This window comes from Artemia franciscana, chromosome 3 (genome assembly GCF_032884065.1).
Source record: "Artemia franciscana chromosome 3, ASM3288406v1, whole genome shotgun sequence".
NCBI lineage: Eukaryota > Metazoa > Arthropoda > Branchiopoda > Anostraca > Artemiidae > Artemia > Artemia franciscana.
This window is the reverse complement of record NC_088865.1, coordinates 39,850,044-39,867,798: the sequence shown is the minus strand read 5'-3', so window position 1 is coordinate 39,867,798 and position 17,755 is coordinate 39,850,044. Positions and strand designations below refer to the sequence as shown.

Below are 17,755 nucleotides of genomic sequence, written 5' to 3'. Positions count from 1 at the left end.
TATTTTCAATAAAAATAAAATAAAAAAACAAATTTTGCCCCTCCTAGATTTTGAAAAAAAACGAAAATTTGTATCTTCATTAAAAACAAAACTAAAATTTTGTCCCTCTTGCTAATTATTGAGAATTGGCGCAACTATATTGCTAATTACTAAAATTTTCGATATAATGTCGAGGAATTATATCGATACACCTAATCATAAACAGATTTATGATACACCTAATCATAAACAGAAAGTTCTTTGACCAAACACGGAGTCATTATTTTGTCTTACTTCTAACTTAAGCTTGCGATTTTGCTCAACTTTACCACTAAGTAGGGCGAACAGAAAGAACTAAACGGCACAGAAAAGTAAATAACGACAGAAATCAGAGTTTTATCATACGCAATATCTATTACTAAAATATTTTAATTTCTAAAAATTGCTCAGAAGTTCAAATCACGACAAAAAGCTCACTTGATTACTCTTAGGATTGGGCAATTAAATATTAAGAGACTAGTACTACTTTAAACGTATCACAGCTAAGCCTACTGAGCAAGAGACACTAAGACACTCCTCCATACCATTGCCTTCAAAGTTTCTCCTTTGGCTAACTCCCAAGATATTTACCACTTTCAAATGTCATTTTTATAACTTTATTATAACTAATCATGATATACTTGACGTGTTACCACTTTGCTGGCTATTTAGTAAACCCCTTCGTGGAGCACGGTTTTCTATATCTGGAGGAATAGTGGTGTTAAATTCATAAAAATGTAGGAGGGGAATGAACTTTTCTAAAATATAGGGAAGGACAGTTTGTTATTTTTTGTTAAATGAAAGTTCCACAATGTTTTTTTTTTTCAACGAGGATACCCCTCAATACGGTATTTCTCAAATCTATGGGGGGGGGGGTGAAAATACCCCCCCACCACCCTTATTGACGCTCCTGTTGAGGATATGCCTAAGCCGCCTTCGTTGTCCTCGTTATTAATGTTCCCTTTCCCAATTTACTTACTATTTCCCCCTTTATTATTTCAGCTATTATTGGGAGAATTATGCTTTAATCCTGATTTGAATTAATTAATTTTTGAATTTTGTGCACGTATAGTGTATTTTACATAAGTTCTACATTATTCTCAATGCGTACTACATCAAATCAATTGGTACAGTGACTTATTCTCAATGTACAGAATCAATGTACGGGAACTCAGGTAAAATGTTAAAAATAACAAAAAGTTGAATAAATCAAAAATAAATTTGCATTTTGAGCGTATTAGTGATTAGACACTAAATCAAATTATCAGTAAACAGAAAACGAAAGACAACTGCTCCTCCAAGTCCTCGGTTCGACCCCTAAACCCTAGTTTGCCCTCCCCAGCTGAAATTTAGTTTCTTCCAAAATCTTGTCAAAACTAAAATAGACCTGCTTAATTCAAGTATCAAAAGAAACAGATCAGTGTTTTTTAACACAAATTTAATAGTACCTTTAGTGTACCTAATGGCTTGTTTTTTAATTTTTACTGTCATTTTTTCTTGATTTTTGAAAATTGGCTCCGACTCCCCCCCCCTGAGGGATTTTGACGAAATTACGCCACTAGAGTTAAGTGAAAATTGAGTTAAACAGCCTGTTTCTTGTCGCAAACAAATCTCTTGCGAAGTTTTGGCATACGAAAAGTAAGAGCTTATTAATACTTACCGAGTTGTTTGTCTCGTGGAATCAATAATTTCTTTTAAATAGACATCGTTAGGATCTTGATTCGACCTGCAGATTTCTAGAGAACGAGAACGGTATTTTGACTGGATTTTCTTAGGACTGGGATTTATGAAGGAATAACAAACGCGGCGAAAAGAGAATTTATTTGTCACACATCTACCTCTTGGAACACTATACTGCAGATTCACAAAACTGGCATCTACACTGGCTGCTCTTCCTCTTTTCTGAGCACAAACGGGTAGGACAGGAACAGTCAAATATATATCAGAAGGAGGGCTCTGTTCCATATAATCAATTTCACTAGATGAACTAACTAATTTAGACTGTTGACGCCAGTTTGCCACTTTAGGAGGGGAAGTGCTAAGACTTGGTGAAGCACTAAGTGCTTCTCGTACGTAAAGCAACTTTCCAGTGAACGAACTAGCAACCGAACTGGGAGCAAGACTTGAGCAAGCACTTTCAATGGATGACTGCGAGTCAAAAGATCTAAACCGGCACTCAGTAGGAGGTTGAACATCGATACTAACACTACCAAAATTGGATTCAAAGGACATTTGGCGGCTCACAGACTCTGGAACATCCAAGCTATTAACTGACATTTGACTTTCTAGCGATATTTGACGTCGATCAGAGAAATCAGGAGCAAGGTACTCAAAGGATGGCTGGTCTAACCAACCCGATAAAGCCTTTTGTCTTTCTAATCTGGGGGTTCCAGGAGTTGGAGTTCTCCTTGGAGAAATTATGGATGTTCCTGGCTTACATTGAGTTGATGGGGAAGCCATAGGGGAAACACCTTGATATGGTGACAGAGATCGCATTGGTGAGTTAGGAGAAATAGTAACAGAAATTCCGCACGCACTTTCCCATTTTTTTAAACTTAAACCTAGTTTTGGCCTTCCATGCAACGGCTTTCCTCCAGAGTTTTTGATTTCATCTTGATTACAGCCTCCAATGGAGCGAGTTCTGGTCACTGAAACACGCGGGGGCCGTAGAGTCATATCTTCCGAGTCTTTAACTCCGCCCATTGATCTCGCTCGAGTAACAGGCATTCTTGGGGCAGTCAGAAAACCCCCCTCAACATCACTAGATGGTGTCCTACTACATGTGTTGGCTGAGTTCTTTAGCATGGAAGCCATCACAAGAGGTTTTATAACATTGCAATTATCCCCACTGCCGGTTTCTATTTTACTTCCGAAAGATCTTCCAAGTCTAATTCTTCTCCATTCTTTCCATCTATTCGTTTGCTTGTCTGTAAAGTTTCTTTCAAAATTTCTCTCAAGCTTCCCTTGGCTTCCGCCTGAGTCTGACGAACTTGAGGTCTTAAAACTCACTTCTGAGTCGAGACTAAACTCTACTGAAGGATGACCGATACCTGGCTCAACTTGTCTTCTATCATATTCCTCAACAAACATACAATGCACACATGGTAAACTTCCTTTGTCAGAAGAGGAATTATTTCGTGAGAAAGATTTTTTTAACGCACCCAGTAAAGGAGTTTGTAACTCATCTATACTTAAATTTGGAGGAGTGCCATGATGGCTACTAGGTATTGATCGGATATGTTCTTTTAGTTTTCTGGGACTAGCGTCGAAACTTCTAGAACGTCTCCTGCCTGTAAACGGTACTTTCAGAAAAGTAGACAGCTGGTCCCCTTCAGCTTCTTCTAAACTTTCCTCATTTGATTGCAATGGCGAAGAACTTCTGGTCAGCCATTTAGAACGAACTTTCTGCATTGTTTCACAGCAAAGAGTTTCAAAGTACTAACAAAATCCAACTATAAAATCTCGTATTCAAATCCAAGAACACAGTCCAAAAATTTGCAATTCTATGACTCAATGAACGCAGAATAATTGATGAGCTACCTTAACAAGACACTACTGAATAACAAAGTACTAATTGATTCACTGAGTGAACATGGTGGCAATGACAGCACAACTGCGATAATTCAAAAGGCGCTGAGGCATTAAAGGAGAGAAACAAAAAAGTGGGAAATAATTATTGTTTTTTTTTTCTTTTTTATGGCACTATTCACCACAAAATAAAAGCAGCTTGAATTAGAAATTGATTATTTTTTTTTCAGATAGCAAACAGTTGGGACGTCGAATTTAAAAAGATCTTAACATTAAATAAAGACCTTTTTTTCTGCAAGAATATTTTATTAGGCCTTCAAGATGCGAGAAAGTGACTTTGGCTTCAAAAACTTAATTTATCAGACTTGATGAAAGCAGGAATAGGTAGACAGCCAAAAACGTATTCCAGAAGGGAATACATAGGTAGAACACAAATTCAAAAAAACAGGTGAATATGTAAAAACTCATCTGAAAGATATTAGAAAAAAACATAGAAGCCTAAAAACCCTCTCCTCCTCCTAGTACGTGCCTGACAGGGGAGATAGCGACTTGAACGACCAAGCAAGTATCTGAAACTCAACCGATAAACCGGAAAATGAAGTCGACCAATCGAGCACGTTTGCTCATCTGAAGGAAGAAACTTTCCGCACTTAGGGTAGAGGGGAGAATTTCCTATCAAATTGTTTAAAAAAAAGTCTTATTAAAACAAATTAGAAAACTCTAACATAAAACCGCACTATTTGTGTTTTGATCTCCTCCCCTTCAGAGTTTGACTAGATAAGCCTAAGAGAGAAGGAGGGATTGTACAATGTGGCTATGATCTTTTGAATTACTGCAGTCAAACTTCGATTCAGAAGATAAAGCGTAGTTTCCAAGTAATTAAAATTGTCTTTTTATACAGTCTATAATATGATGGAGCAGACTTATTCTTTTGGTGAGCTCAAGATTTTCCAACTATTTTAGGAAAATCCCACTTGCCTAGCACACAGCTTCAGGTAAACTGAAACAAATATTTCATTTAGTAACCTTTTCAAGACCAAAGCTGAGAGAGAACAGCGCAAGCGGAAACAAATCTGGAATTGGAATGGCAAAAGCAGCCGTAACTTAAATATCTGAACAATATGGGAAAGGAGCTTTAATGGAGCTTAGAGATTGGTTTAATCCGAGAGCTTAAACGTAAAGACAAGATTCTTTTTAAGGAAATGCATGCAGAAAGAGTAGAAGAGAAAAGTCAACAGATTGGGCAAAAACAAATTCTTAAAATATATGAATTAAAAGGGATGTTTGTACTGTCCTGTTTTATCAGTTTTTTTTTTAACCTGAATTCTAGAAAATTGACAATTCTTCAAATTCTCAAATATTTCAGAAAACCAAGCCTTAATAAAAGCGATTCTCGTTTTAACAACATTATGTCTTTGTTTTATTCTATTAAGGTTGACTTGTGTTTTGTAGTTTTTATTGTATATATTATACAATATATTCTTATATATTGCTAGTCAACTTCCTTCCTTTTATATCTTTTGTGTTTTCAGTGTTGCACCTAGGAATTGTGATTTTAGAGCTAAATTAAAAAACAAATCCATTTGAAATTTCAATATCACTGGAGTTTTTATCTCAAGGCAAGAGAGGCATTTCAGTATTTTATACTGTTTCAATTGCGTAACGAGAGTTAGATTTGTCTTCCCCAATCATCAGTATAACAGAAAAACTACCGAATGGTCCGATATCCTTAATTTTCTTGGATTTTTAAACTCTAATAACTTGAAAGTCAGGCAATTGCTTTAATAAAAACGGGGTAAAGGTGGTTATATTTAATAGCTAAGTGCAAAAGAATACTATTTCATACACAAAGTGATTTAATTAAAACATATGTCTTACAAACGATTTGACGAGACGATTAATGCTACTCAGGCCTTCCGTTACTGTTTTATCAACTAAAACTGAACTATGCATGAATCAGGTTACTTTATTTCTTACTTCTGCCTCTGTTTTATTATATTCTTTGTTTATTATATTTGTGTTTTTTTAACTATTGCTTTTCACATCTCTGGAAAGGAAGGAAAAAATTGCAAAAAAATCTTTAGATTTTTATATTGATTAAGTTTATTCCCACGTTTATTCACTGTTAATTAGAAACACTAAAGAACAATGGAAATTACAACAACATTAATCTGATATTTCAAGGGTTTCTGGGGGTAGGAGAAAAAAACTTTAAAGCCCATCAAAATGTGTTTTCTACATTTTCATTTCATTTTTACGGATCAGACAAACATTTCGGGAGGAGAGGGCTAAACCCCCTAGCCCCACTGGATACGGCCTTCGTATTTATCTAATTTAATCACTAGGTAACAAGCATTGACTGAACCTACACCCGAGGGAATCAATTGGTAGCTTTGTCAATATAGTAACCCCTAAGGAGATGGTTCCATATATACAGACATGCAGCCTTAAATGAAGTTTTTTTTTATGTTCTCATTAATGGCCGTTTTTATTCCTTATTATGCAGCATTGGATTTTGCGTCATCAACAAAGTAGTGGAGAAACTTGGCGAGTTCAATTCGATGCTATTGACGCACACAAACAAAATCGTGGGGATTTTGTACCTGAGGGAACACCAGAGAGTGTACCAGAAGGAACATCAATCTGTGGTAGATGGTCACAAGACGTAAAGCCGCTAAGAACATCTTTCAGCCTCGTCACACAGCAGACTACAGATTCCATACAGTGTTGGCCTCATTAGCCAACCCCAATACAAAACTCAAGCTCAATCCTTTTAAGTATCAAAACTTATAACCTTGTACAAGGGGCAAATCTAGGGGGTTAACGAGTTCGAGCCCCTCTTTAAACATTTATCCGAATCGTAAATTATTCGTAAAAAATCAGGTTAAAAATCTATTTCTCCATCCCCCCTCCCGAGCAACAATTCTTTTGGTAATCCTTCCCCAAACAAAAAACCTGAATACGGCTCTGTGTCATACCCTGAGCGAACGGTTGAATTTATTGATACTAATCGTATGGGTAATGTTACATAGGGTAGCAACTCAAACTGTTTATTGCTTATTTTATTTCAGTTACTGACAGTGTTGCATCAGTAAACCTCACGTACGTCTTCCATATGCAGGAGAAAATTTTTAAAGCCCGTACGAGCCTTGCTTGTTGAATCGCAGTTTCATTTATCGACGGAGACAATACAAACGTGCGCGTTTTAAGACCAAAAATTACTGGAAAATTACTAGAATTACTGGAATAATAATATGCAAAATTTCACGGAAGATTGATAAGTGTAGGCAGATTTATTCTTGCCCAAAAAACTTGTCGCAACTAACACATTTCGAAACCGAGGAACATTGACAAGATTTAGAAAATTTGCATATTAAAATTCACAGAAGGCACAAGGAGTCAATTTAAAATGCAAAAACTATCTTTCAACAGTTTCTAGTTTGCAAATTAATTCATGTAATTTCAGAGTCCTGAAATATAGCTACATTTTTGAATTGTATTGAGGCTCCCTTTATGTTTAGGTTTACAACGGTTTAAAAATATTTAACATTCGCTAAATAGTCTCAAAAAGTCAAATATGCTTCTTCTAATGAAAAACCACACCACTGGCGGATCCAGGGGGCCTAGACCCCCCAAGATTTTTTTCTGGCACCCTCTTTCCCTGCTCTTTTTTTACTCTTTTTTTAGAATAAATTTGTCAATTCGGTCAATTGTTGGCACCTTTGTCACATTCCCCCCCCAAGATTTTGCTCATTGGCACCCTTGTCACTTTGCCCCACCAAGATTTTGCTCTAGATCCGCCCCCTGAACCACAACTAGGTTTTACGTCAAGTAACTAAGTCTACAAAATACACATAGCAAAAAATGGAAATGAAAAGAGAAATCAGATTAAAATAAAACATTTCTCAACATTTCGCCATCTAACTTTCTAAAATCCTTCAGCTTCGATATTGACTTTGAAACATAGGGGGTTCCTAAAGTAGCAGCAGGTTTAAAATACAGAAAAAAAATATTGGTCCAGAAAACATGAAAGTTGATGAAAAATTTGATCTTATACAATATTGGCTGACACGAGTTTCAAGAGTGATAATGCTTAAACAGTGATATTGGCGATAAACGAGTCCAAATCGATAAAATCTTGAATTAAAAAGCCGGTTTTCTCTATAATATTGAGAACAAGATGTTCGCTTCGAGCTTTTGCAATTGTTTTACATTTTTCAACCTTACAGTTTGTGTTCAACTCTAACAAGTGAATGAATAAATATACATGAAGTAACATTTTCAAATGAACAAGGTCAAAGCAAAGGTCACAATCATCATCTTCCAAGAGTCGAGCAAATACAACAATATTTCCAGTTCTAAATCAGGCGTTTCCATATTAATCCCACCCCCCAAAAAAATTATATTCCGGCCATTTCTCTAAACAAATAAATTATACTTTTTTTATAGGGCCAGATTTAAAGCTTTGAAACTTGTAGGCCCAAGCGTTTTTGCCGCTCCGTTTTCTCGAGATTTCCGGGGAAATCCCCAAGAATTCAGGGACAGAGAAAGCAATGAACATAACACAACTGATGAGCCAAAAGTAATGAAAGAGAGAGAAGTGATACCGAACTCTCTGCTGCCATTCTTGGGATCTTGGAATATGACAATTTAAAATCCCTTTTATGTGAGTAGGCAGGTCGGTGGCGAAGTGCACATGGCACTTTGACGATAGATCACGTCATTCCAGTTTTTGTTAAGAAAAAAAATAACTCAGCGATAATTTATTGTGCCCCCTGGCATTGTGCACCTCTAGGCCCGGGTCTAATGGGCCTATTGGTAAATCTGGGCCTATCCTCTTCTAATTCTTTCAGCCATTTCAGCTTTCTAAATCAGGTAACATGTATTTGCTACCTATGTTTAAGAAAGATTGCTCGTGACCTACTATTTTTATCCTTTCTATTTAGATGGGGCATAGGTAAAGACTTTGAAAACTAATATACCTGCCACCTAGGATTTAAGAAAGATTCACGTGACTTTCTATTTTTATCTTGTTTGTTTAGATGGCGCAGAGATAGACTCTGAAAACCGATACAGCAGGCACATAATATAGATTTTCCAATGACATGTTGGGTTTCATCTCAAACAACAATAGCAAAAAATCAAAAACGATTTTAGAAATAAAAAGAAACTTCAAAACAGGTATTTTCTAAGCTCCATGGTTCTGCCCCACTTTATATTTTCTGTCTTATTCTCGTGTGAAAGTTACACAAAAAAAATATTGCTAGTTTAATTAGTTAGTTAATTTTTCATATTCTATTCCTAATATTTTAAACTTGAAAATATTAGAACAGTGTTTTACTGTATAGCATTATTGTAACGAATCTGGGGAAAGGCCTCAGGTACATCTAAGCAAGTGAGACACATCTCGCCAACGGTTGAATATTTACTCCGCCCGATTTAAAAACAAAAACTCCTGGGTGCTTCTTGATCTCAGGAGATTCAATTATTTCTTTTATTCTATTATAGATTCGATTATTTTAATTGACTACGAAGTATCTATATTATATCATTATTAATAGATCTCAAAAATGACAGACAATTCGACAAAAATAAAAATAAAACAAAAAAACCTTAAAATCTTGACATAAATAAAGGCATTATGTTGCCCAAAGAGGTTGAAAAGAGAAATACATTTCGTCGTTTGTTTTATGCCATCAATTATAAGTTATTGAACAAGGAATATTTTCTCACCAAACTAAGATACTGCCAAAAAAATTAAATATCAAATGATACGTTCCTCAAAAATTTCTTGGGGGACCTTTCTTTAGCGAAATTTGTTGCACAATTTTTCAGTTTTTTCTTCAATCAGGTTTGACGAAAAACTCTACCTAAAATAGTTGAAGTCGACAAAAAATGAGAGTAAATTAACAGATGGATTGATAGAGCTTATTTAATTTCCGAAGGTAGCCTTTAATAAATTTTTTTTAGAAAATAACGCAAAACTTCTTTTATATTATCGCACCTGACCTAGACCAGTTTATAAGAGCTGCTAAGAAGATAACCAATTAAGTCTATTAAAAAGCGTATACATTCTTGGATTTGATTTCAGTGTAGGCACATATGCAAGAACTTTCTGAGGGGGAGGGGGTATGAATTTCTTTTTTTTAATTTGAATAATCAAGTCCTTTACTAAAACCTAAAGGAACATAGAAGAACAAAATAGTAAGGCGACGCTATTTTTCTACAAGGCAGAGGCAGGGACAGCTAAGTGTAGAAAAAAAATTAGCTTTAAACAAGATATTTGTTATAATATCGTTTTTCAGGATCAATACAGGAAGGGGCCAAAGTTTCCTTGCTTTGGGCAATACCCTCCTGATCCTCTACAGCTAAAAATTCACAATTTTTAAAGAAGGCTTAATTTAACCTATTTCCTTTCTTGTGATTTACACCAATCTTTGGTTTTTGCAACTTTTGGCGCTTACTTGATTATCACTGTTTCAGAAGTACGCTTGTACTGTGTTGGTTTTTTTCTTTGGCTTCGAATATACCTGCTAAAGAAGCTCTAACATTTCATATGCATTTTTAGCATATGACAACTATGTATATATGTAAATAAGATATTATAATATCGATAATAAGATATTATAATATCGTTTTTCAGGATCAATACAGGAAGGGGCCAAAGTTTCCTTGCTTTGGGCAATACCCTCCTGATCCTTTACAGCTAAAAATTCACAATTTTTAAAGAAGGCCTAATTTAACCTATTTCCTTTCTTGTGATTTACACCAATCTTTGGTTTTTGCAACTTTTGGCGCTTACTTGATTATCACTGTTTCAGAAGTACGCTTGTACTGTGTTGGTTTTTTTCTTTGGCTTCGAATATATCTGCTAAAGAAGCTCTAACATTTCATATGCATTTTTAGCATATGACAACTATGTATATATGTAAATAAGATAAGGACAACTATTATATATATATATATATATATATATATATATATATATATATATATATATATATATATATATATATATATATATATATTACTATTTCACATAGGAAAAGTATGTAAACATACATTTTTTGAACAAATAACGGCTACATAAGCAAAAATCATCTTTAGCTAAAATTTATTTCGAAGATTTATGATAATGTATGTTCCGCGATAATTTAAATGTATTCTCCACAGCTTTTTTGTATTGTTAAGGTCTGATTACAGTATAAGAATCTGATGGCTGGTATTTCTGATGGCTGGGTCCAAAGAGAGTATTTATTTTTCAAACTTTCTAGGGGTTTATGTAACACTATGTACAAAATGCCACCTGAAGCGCTGTGCCATTTGGGTTTCAAAAGAGCGGAGTCAAGTGATGACAATTCATGAAAATGTAGAGGAAGAGGGACAATCTGTTTTCAAAATCAAGGGGGAAATTTTTTCCCGAAGGAAATACCAAAAATGGACTTTTTGATGAAAATACCAAAAAAGGCATTTTTCAAAATCTACGGAGGGGAGGCTCTAAAAACCCCAAACTGATTCATGATTACACAAAAGCGAACAAACTAGAGTGATATCACAAGGGATTAATTCTCGAATATGCATTTAGAATTCCCTAACCTCTTTGCTAGTAGCGCTTCCTCCACCCTTTTCCTTCTTTTTATTCACTAGTTTTACAATAGTCTTTGAACTTGACATAACAGTAAACCAAGAACCCTTTTCTATCGCTAAAGATCATTTCACAAACTCACAATTTCGATAGTGGTTCTAAATAGGCCAAAAAATTAAACGCAAAACCAAACATGAAAGTGAGATTCAACAAAAAATTAGTTTACTTTATTTCTTTTTAACAAAACAGGTTTTTCTGAATTTCTGTTAATTACAATTATCCTTTCCGGCATAATCAGTTTTAATTTTATATTAAATTCATCACTGTTTTACTCAGTTTCTTCTTCAGGATTTACGAGCAAGAACCTAGAAATTATAATGTTGTATACAGGAGACAATCGCCATCTAGATGTGCGGATAAGACAGTAAAAGAAAAAGGTACTCTTTCTAAAAGTTATAGGCAGCGCTGAGTTGCAGTGGCGTCAATTTATGAAAGTTACGGGATAAGGCAAAATCTGTTTTTAATACCTTCGGAAGGGGGGGGGGCAGTTTATCGTTTTTTCCAATATTACAATGAAAATACAAAAAAACAAATATTTTTCAATGAAAACACCCCAAAAATGTATTTTCCAAAATCAAGGGGCGCTACCACCTAATTGACGACACTAATTCATTCGCAGGTTAAAGATTTTGGTAATTCAGGACTAATTTTCTGGAATTTCTGGCATGATTAAATTCTAACAACATCAATTTCTAGCAGAAACGGGCACTACTCTTAAGGAGGAAGCATGCAAGGCTATAGTTTCACGAACAATTAAGACTTAGAACCCATACTGAAGTTTGATAATTTGGCGTAAATCAATAAACCTTCGTTGCAGGATGCTCGTCTTTCGCCCCTCCTCCTCGTTCCCTCCTCCTTTTAGTCCCTCCTCCTCGTTCAAAGATGGTCAGAATTACTTGTATTTGCAACCGAACTATGCGCTTCTTCCCCTCACCTTGCATCCAAAACTCAGATGTTGCATCGGAATTGTTTAGCAGTATGCTACCCATACTCAAGACGGCTGAGCTTGCAGTTACACCACAAACCACACCCCAATCCAAAGGATTGATGAGAACAGGATTCGAACCCATATCCCGAAGGACAAAGGATTCAAGTCCAGTAATTCATGCTGAGCATTAAAAAAGGGGCTGGAATCTCTGCCTTTTCGATAGCATTAGACCTTCCGAAATATACTCTGGCTGAATAACTTCACCTGTTTTCTTGAAAAAGAACTAATGATAAAGGCAAGTGTAGCCTTTCTTTCTGTCTATTTTCTTTTTCGAAATCGTTGTGTGTGCAACAAAGTCTTTTTTTAGGCATCCGAGATACGGCAGATAAAATTTTGATATCGAGGTTTAATTTACAGTTTTTTCGGTGATTATCGGTTATATAATAGACAATCGGGAAGTGAAGTTCGATTAATGCTGATGAAATCAAACAAAATATGATGAATATATAATAGTTTAAAAACAATATTAGGCTATATATTTGCACATTGCGGGGGGAGGGGTAAAGCAAAGCATATATTAAATACGTAAACTAGCCATTGATGTATTTAAAATATGCTATGCTTTACCAACTGGCATATAACGCCCTTTACTTTGTAATTTCTCTTTTATTTTACTATTAATTAGTCAACTCATGCTAAATACCGATATTCACGATCATTAAAAAACAGACTAGTCTTGATATTTTGAAACAATTATGGCCTTCTCAATAGTACTCAAAGCTAGAACAGGATTTTCGTTGAAAATAATCCATACTGTGCGCTAGAACTATTCTATTTAAAGTTCAAGGGAATATTTGATAAGAGTTGATCACTAAGTACGAAAAATATACAAAACAAAAGCTAGCTTTTAAATCATGCATACAAGATCTATTGCATTAAATTAAGATAAATGCAAAATAATTTAAAATAGGATAAACAAAAAAATGGAGAAAACTATATAGAGAATAATACTCATTTTAAATATTACAAGAACATCATAATCGTTAAGACAATCAGAACGATGTATCTTTCAGAGGAAATTTGAATTAGCTAAATCACGAGACAAGAAATATCGTTAAATTGAAGCTTGAAAATCAAACAAAGTTGGTTACTTTAAATTTCTAGATAATTTTTATTGACAGTACGCTACCTATTTCTTATATACTCTGTTCCTCAGTTGCCTCTACAAATAAATTGAGCGGTGACACTGTTCTAAGGGCTCTTCTGAATGAAGCACGAACATAACAAAAGTGTAGTACCATTCACTTTTCCGATCACCACAATTTCTAAATTTAATGGCTGGTATCGCGACAATTGCCCTCCCCCCTTACTGAATTGGGCCAAAATTATGCCCTGGCTAATTGTAAAATACAAGCATACAGTATCAGATTTTCATGTTTTCTTGCTTTTGAATCCACTTTCTTTTTTTTACTCATCTTTGAAAAATAGGCCAAATCCAACTGTTCTCACGACTTCACAATGACGCAACGCTATAGACCAAAGTTAAGATACAAATGCCTACAACGAACAGATGTAATGATTAAAGCAATGAAAAACAACGGGTGAATATATTATATAGTGTTACATCCGACTCCAGAAGCAGTTCGTCGCCAAATGAGGTGGGAGGATGTCGTAAGGAAAGATTTTTGAGAAATTGGAACTTTCTAAGAGGGAGTAAAGAGAGGCTGTGAAAAGATTGGGACGGAGGAGGAGCGTACGTAGCTGTGTTGGCCTCAGGCCGTTGATGCTGCAGTGAGTTGTTGTTAGCAGTAGTAGTATATCCTGCTCCATTAAGGTGGATGGCGTGCAACTGTCACAATTGCAAGCGTTATATTCAGAAAATGTTAATTGAAGAATCGAATGGCACTTTTGTGAGTATAGTGTTTCATCCAGAACAGCTCATAGAAGAGAGTGTAAATTGGTAGAAAAAAGCGACGTTATGTAGTAAGCAACTACATTTATCTAGTAAATTCTCCGTGTAAAATTGTACAGACGTCACGTACTAATATCAATTCTTCACCTTACCTAGCAAAGCACCCAGATCCTTTCTTTTTTCAGCTCCAATAGCCACCCCAGATTACACAAAAATACTACTGCTACAAGAAATAAAGACAGCTCACCGTACCGTCAAGCCCCCTTAAGCTGAGATAGTTGCGCAGACACCCAATCTGTTCACAGATTCCTTACTCCCTCTCTTAAAGTTCCTATTTCCTTGACATGATTTCTTATGGCCTCTTCATACCCCATCAAAGGACGTCCTTCTTTTCAGTTGAGCCCGGAAGAACTGACAAATAGCACATTTTTGGCAGCCTGTCATCACTTATCCGTAAAACAAGACATAACACCTAAACCTTTCTTTCATAATAGAATACTTCATAACCACGGGTCTAATTGTTTATGGTACTTGTTAGTTATCCCCACGGTACTTATCTGTTGGCCAGAACACACTCGAGAGTTTGGATCTAGAGGTAAGGGGTCAAACGAGAGGTTAGGGAATACCAACAAAATATTTATTAAAATATAGCTGCTATTTAGTTTTCAACTGAACCGAAGCTAATTGTCTCCACATACAAACAGCAATAAACCGGTTATTTTCTGAATTTATGCATCCAAATTCTCGAGTGTGTACTGGCTAACAGATAAGTACTATCCCGACCACACTCAAGTTGTTTGGCTGAGTAAAACCAGTTTCTCTGTCTGCATCCGGAGATAAAAAGCCTAGTCTCGGTGAGATAAACTACTATATAGGTATATTTTAATCAAATATTTAATATAAAGAGTTGGTTAGGTTATTAACATAATGCATTCTAGGCGGCCTGCTTTCCGTAGTTCTCTGATGTAGTTTCCATAGTTTTGTTTCTTTCATTATAATTAACCTAACTTCACTTCATGATTGTGGTCAGGATAACTACCAAGTACCTGGCTTATTGCTAATTGCATTAAAACCCTTTAACGAACAATTAATTTCCCATAGCAATATATCTTTTTAACATTTAGCAACAGAGCATGTACTATTTTTAAGAACCACGTAACTTCAAGGTGACAGGCACAACCTGACAACATTGACAACGCTTTTTTTTCCACTGACAACAACAATGAAACTGCAAAAAGATTACTGCAAAACATGATTCTCAAGAATGGATGATTTATAGCATATCAGATTGGAGAACAGCGCGAGACAGCAAATAGATAATCACGGTGCAAGATAAAATAGCCAGATCTAGGAATGATACACGACACCATATGGAGGTAGAATAATTTCATAGTTTGCATGTTCAGCATGTATATTTCACATCATCATGCATGATTTCCTTTAAATAGAACTTGTCATCAAACGTTTTATATTTAAAACTGTTGAGTTAATGACATTCAATTAGGTCTTAGGCACACCCTGTTGGTGAAAATTCTTGCTGTAGAAAAATTTTTAATAACTACCTAAAATCACTCGTCATGAATAATAACAGATCAACGGTCCAAAGCTAAAGGGAAGATCAACAATCCATAGTATATCGAATTATTTGCATTTTTCGTAGTCATGAGTTAAGCGGCTTTCACATTACATACAAAATCTTCTATATTAAGTAGTTAAGTTACGTTACGTTAAGCACAACCTTTCACAATTAAAAAAAGATACGAAAGGCTAACGTAGAAATCCATAAAACCATCATAATCGTCTATAATCATCATAATCATCGAAAAAATTTATTCAAAATTTAAAACGTGGAATGGAAAAGGCGATTTAAGCCTTTATATTGTGCGGAAAGACTTTGTAGAAAAATGAGATTTAAGCCTTTAGTTCTTCCAAAAGCCTTTCTAGGAATAGCTTACAAATTGATTTCCAAAATTTATAAACTGCGAATCCAGAATAAATAAACAAAAATTTCTGTAACAATTTATAGATAAGAATTAATCTATAAAAAATCAACCAGTAGACGTTTGATGTTAGCAAAGGAATTACAACTCTGTCACAGCTGGAAGTGTATTCTGCAGTCTTTAGATGCCACCACAGAGCTAAAATCAGACAAAATACAAGAGGTTGCCTCCTACTCAATACCTTGCTCTTTACGCTAAAGTTTTAATGTTTATCCCATTTTTTAAGAACGACTCCAGAAGCACAAGGGCAGTCTGATTAGAATAAGAAGCTTTTTTGAAGTGCTAAAAAGCTTCATCGTGAAAACAGGAATTCGACAAGAAAGGTTTGGTTTAGAGACTGCCGCACATTTACTTTTTTCTTACCTGTCCTGTAGAGTTTGGCGAAATGATCTAAAACCAATTTGGCGCTGCATCTATAGCCAATTTCGCCACAATTACACAGAGATAAATTATGAGAGATTCGGAGGATTTTTTCAGGGGGGTCAGGTTTTTAAGAACTGCTTTAGTAAACCTAAATACACCAAGGTTTTACAATTTGAAACAAACAAATCTAAGAGAGGGGAGTCCTTAAACCAACCAAGAGGGAGAGATAATCTTTAAGGTTCTCTGAGTTGGTATAGATGTTACTATTGCTACGAGCAGAGACACCAATAGAAATATTTGAATCCACTATTAAAAACTTACTTCGTCATATTCAGTAAAATTTCCAGGAATCACAAGGCAAGTTCAAAACTAAAATGAAAAAAAGAAGTACTCCAGCACTTACAGAGTGAAGCCTTACCTCTAATCCAATATAGAAACACGTGAAATAATAATCTGATTAATATAGAGAGAAAAAGCTCTTTTGATAGACCGAAACGTGTTAGTTTTCTGTAAATTTTTTCGATTTAGCATGGTTATTAATTAGTTGAATAACACGCCAAGTTTTATGATTCAAAAAATGCTTTGAATTGTTTGTCGCAGTGAGAAAGGGGGTTTCCCAGTGACGATATATAATTAGAGAAAAAGGGACTGATGAAAATATATTGAGGATTCTAAAAAAATCAAGTGATTTCATCATGATTCATCATGGTTTTGTGCCTTATATATGATAATTTTTCAGCTAATTCACTATTTCTGTGATTTTTTCTGTGAATTGTAGAAATTTCTGTGATATATATATATATATATATGTATATATATATATATATATATATATATATATATATATATATATATATATATATATATATATATATATATATATATATATATATATATATATATATATATATATATATATATATATATATATATATATATATATATATATATATATATATAAATTCGAGCCCACTTATCAGTTTTCATTGATAACTGGGAAGCACTATCAGTGCCAAATGCGCCAGACCAAATGAAAACGGACCCCCTGTCAGAGAAGGGCTTTGGGTTAAACGTACAACACAGGATAATCGCTACATTGACATCCATCGGTGAAGTCCACAGAATCGCTAGATATTTCATTTTTTTATCTATCCTTGTTAAAAAAAAACTTTTATTTCAAAGAATACGTTTTAACACTAAACAATGGAATCACTCTTTCGGATAAATTAATTTTAAAAAAGCAAAGTTTTTTGAGGGAAGTAAAGAGCGAAGTTGAAACTTAAAACGAACAAAAATTAATGCTTCGCAGTTTATCCAACATAATCAATAAAAAATAGTACAAATAAGACAAATAATCATAT

General features: G+C 34.7%; 1 protein-coding gene across 6 annotated transcripts in view; it reads right to left on the bottom strand.

Moving 5' to 3' along the window:
• LOC136025260 (eye-specific diacylglycerol kinase-like) overlaps positions 1–17,058 on the bottom strand; it is a 266,512-nt gene extending 249,454 nt beyond the window's left edge. For 2 of the 6 annotated variants that reach the window (XM_065701110.1, XM_065701113.1), the window contains exon 1: positions 1,679–4,543. In XM_065701110.1, the coding sequence (XP_065557182.1) occupies positions 1,679–3,429 (1,751 nt within the window). In that variant the 5' untranslated portion in view covers positions 3,430–4,543. Of the gene's footprint in view, positions 1–1,678; positions 4,549–16,715 lie in introns of those variants that run through there. The other 4 variants (XM_065701114.1, XM_065701112.1, XM_065701109.1 and 1 more) reach the window with 4 other exon arrangements.
• Between the last annotated feature and the right edge of the window lie 697 nt (positions 17,059–17,755).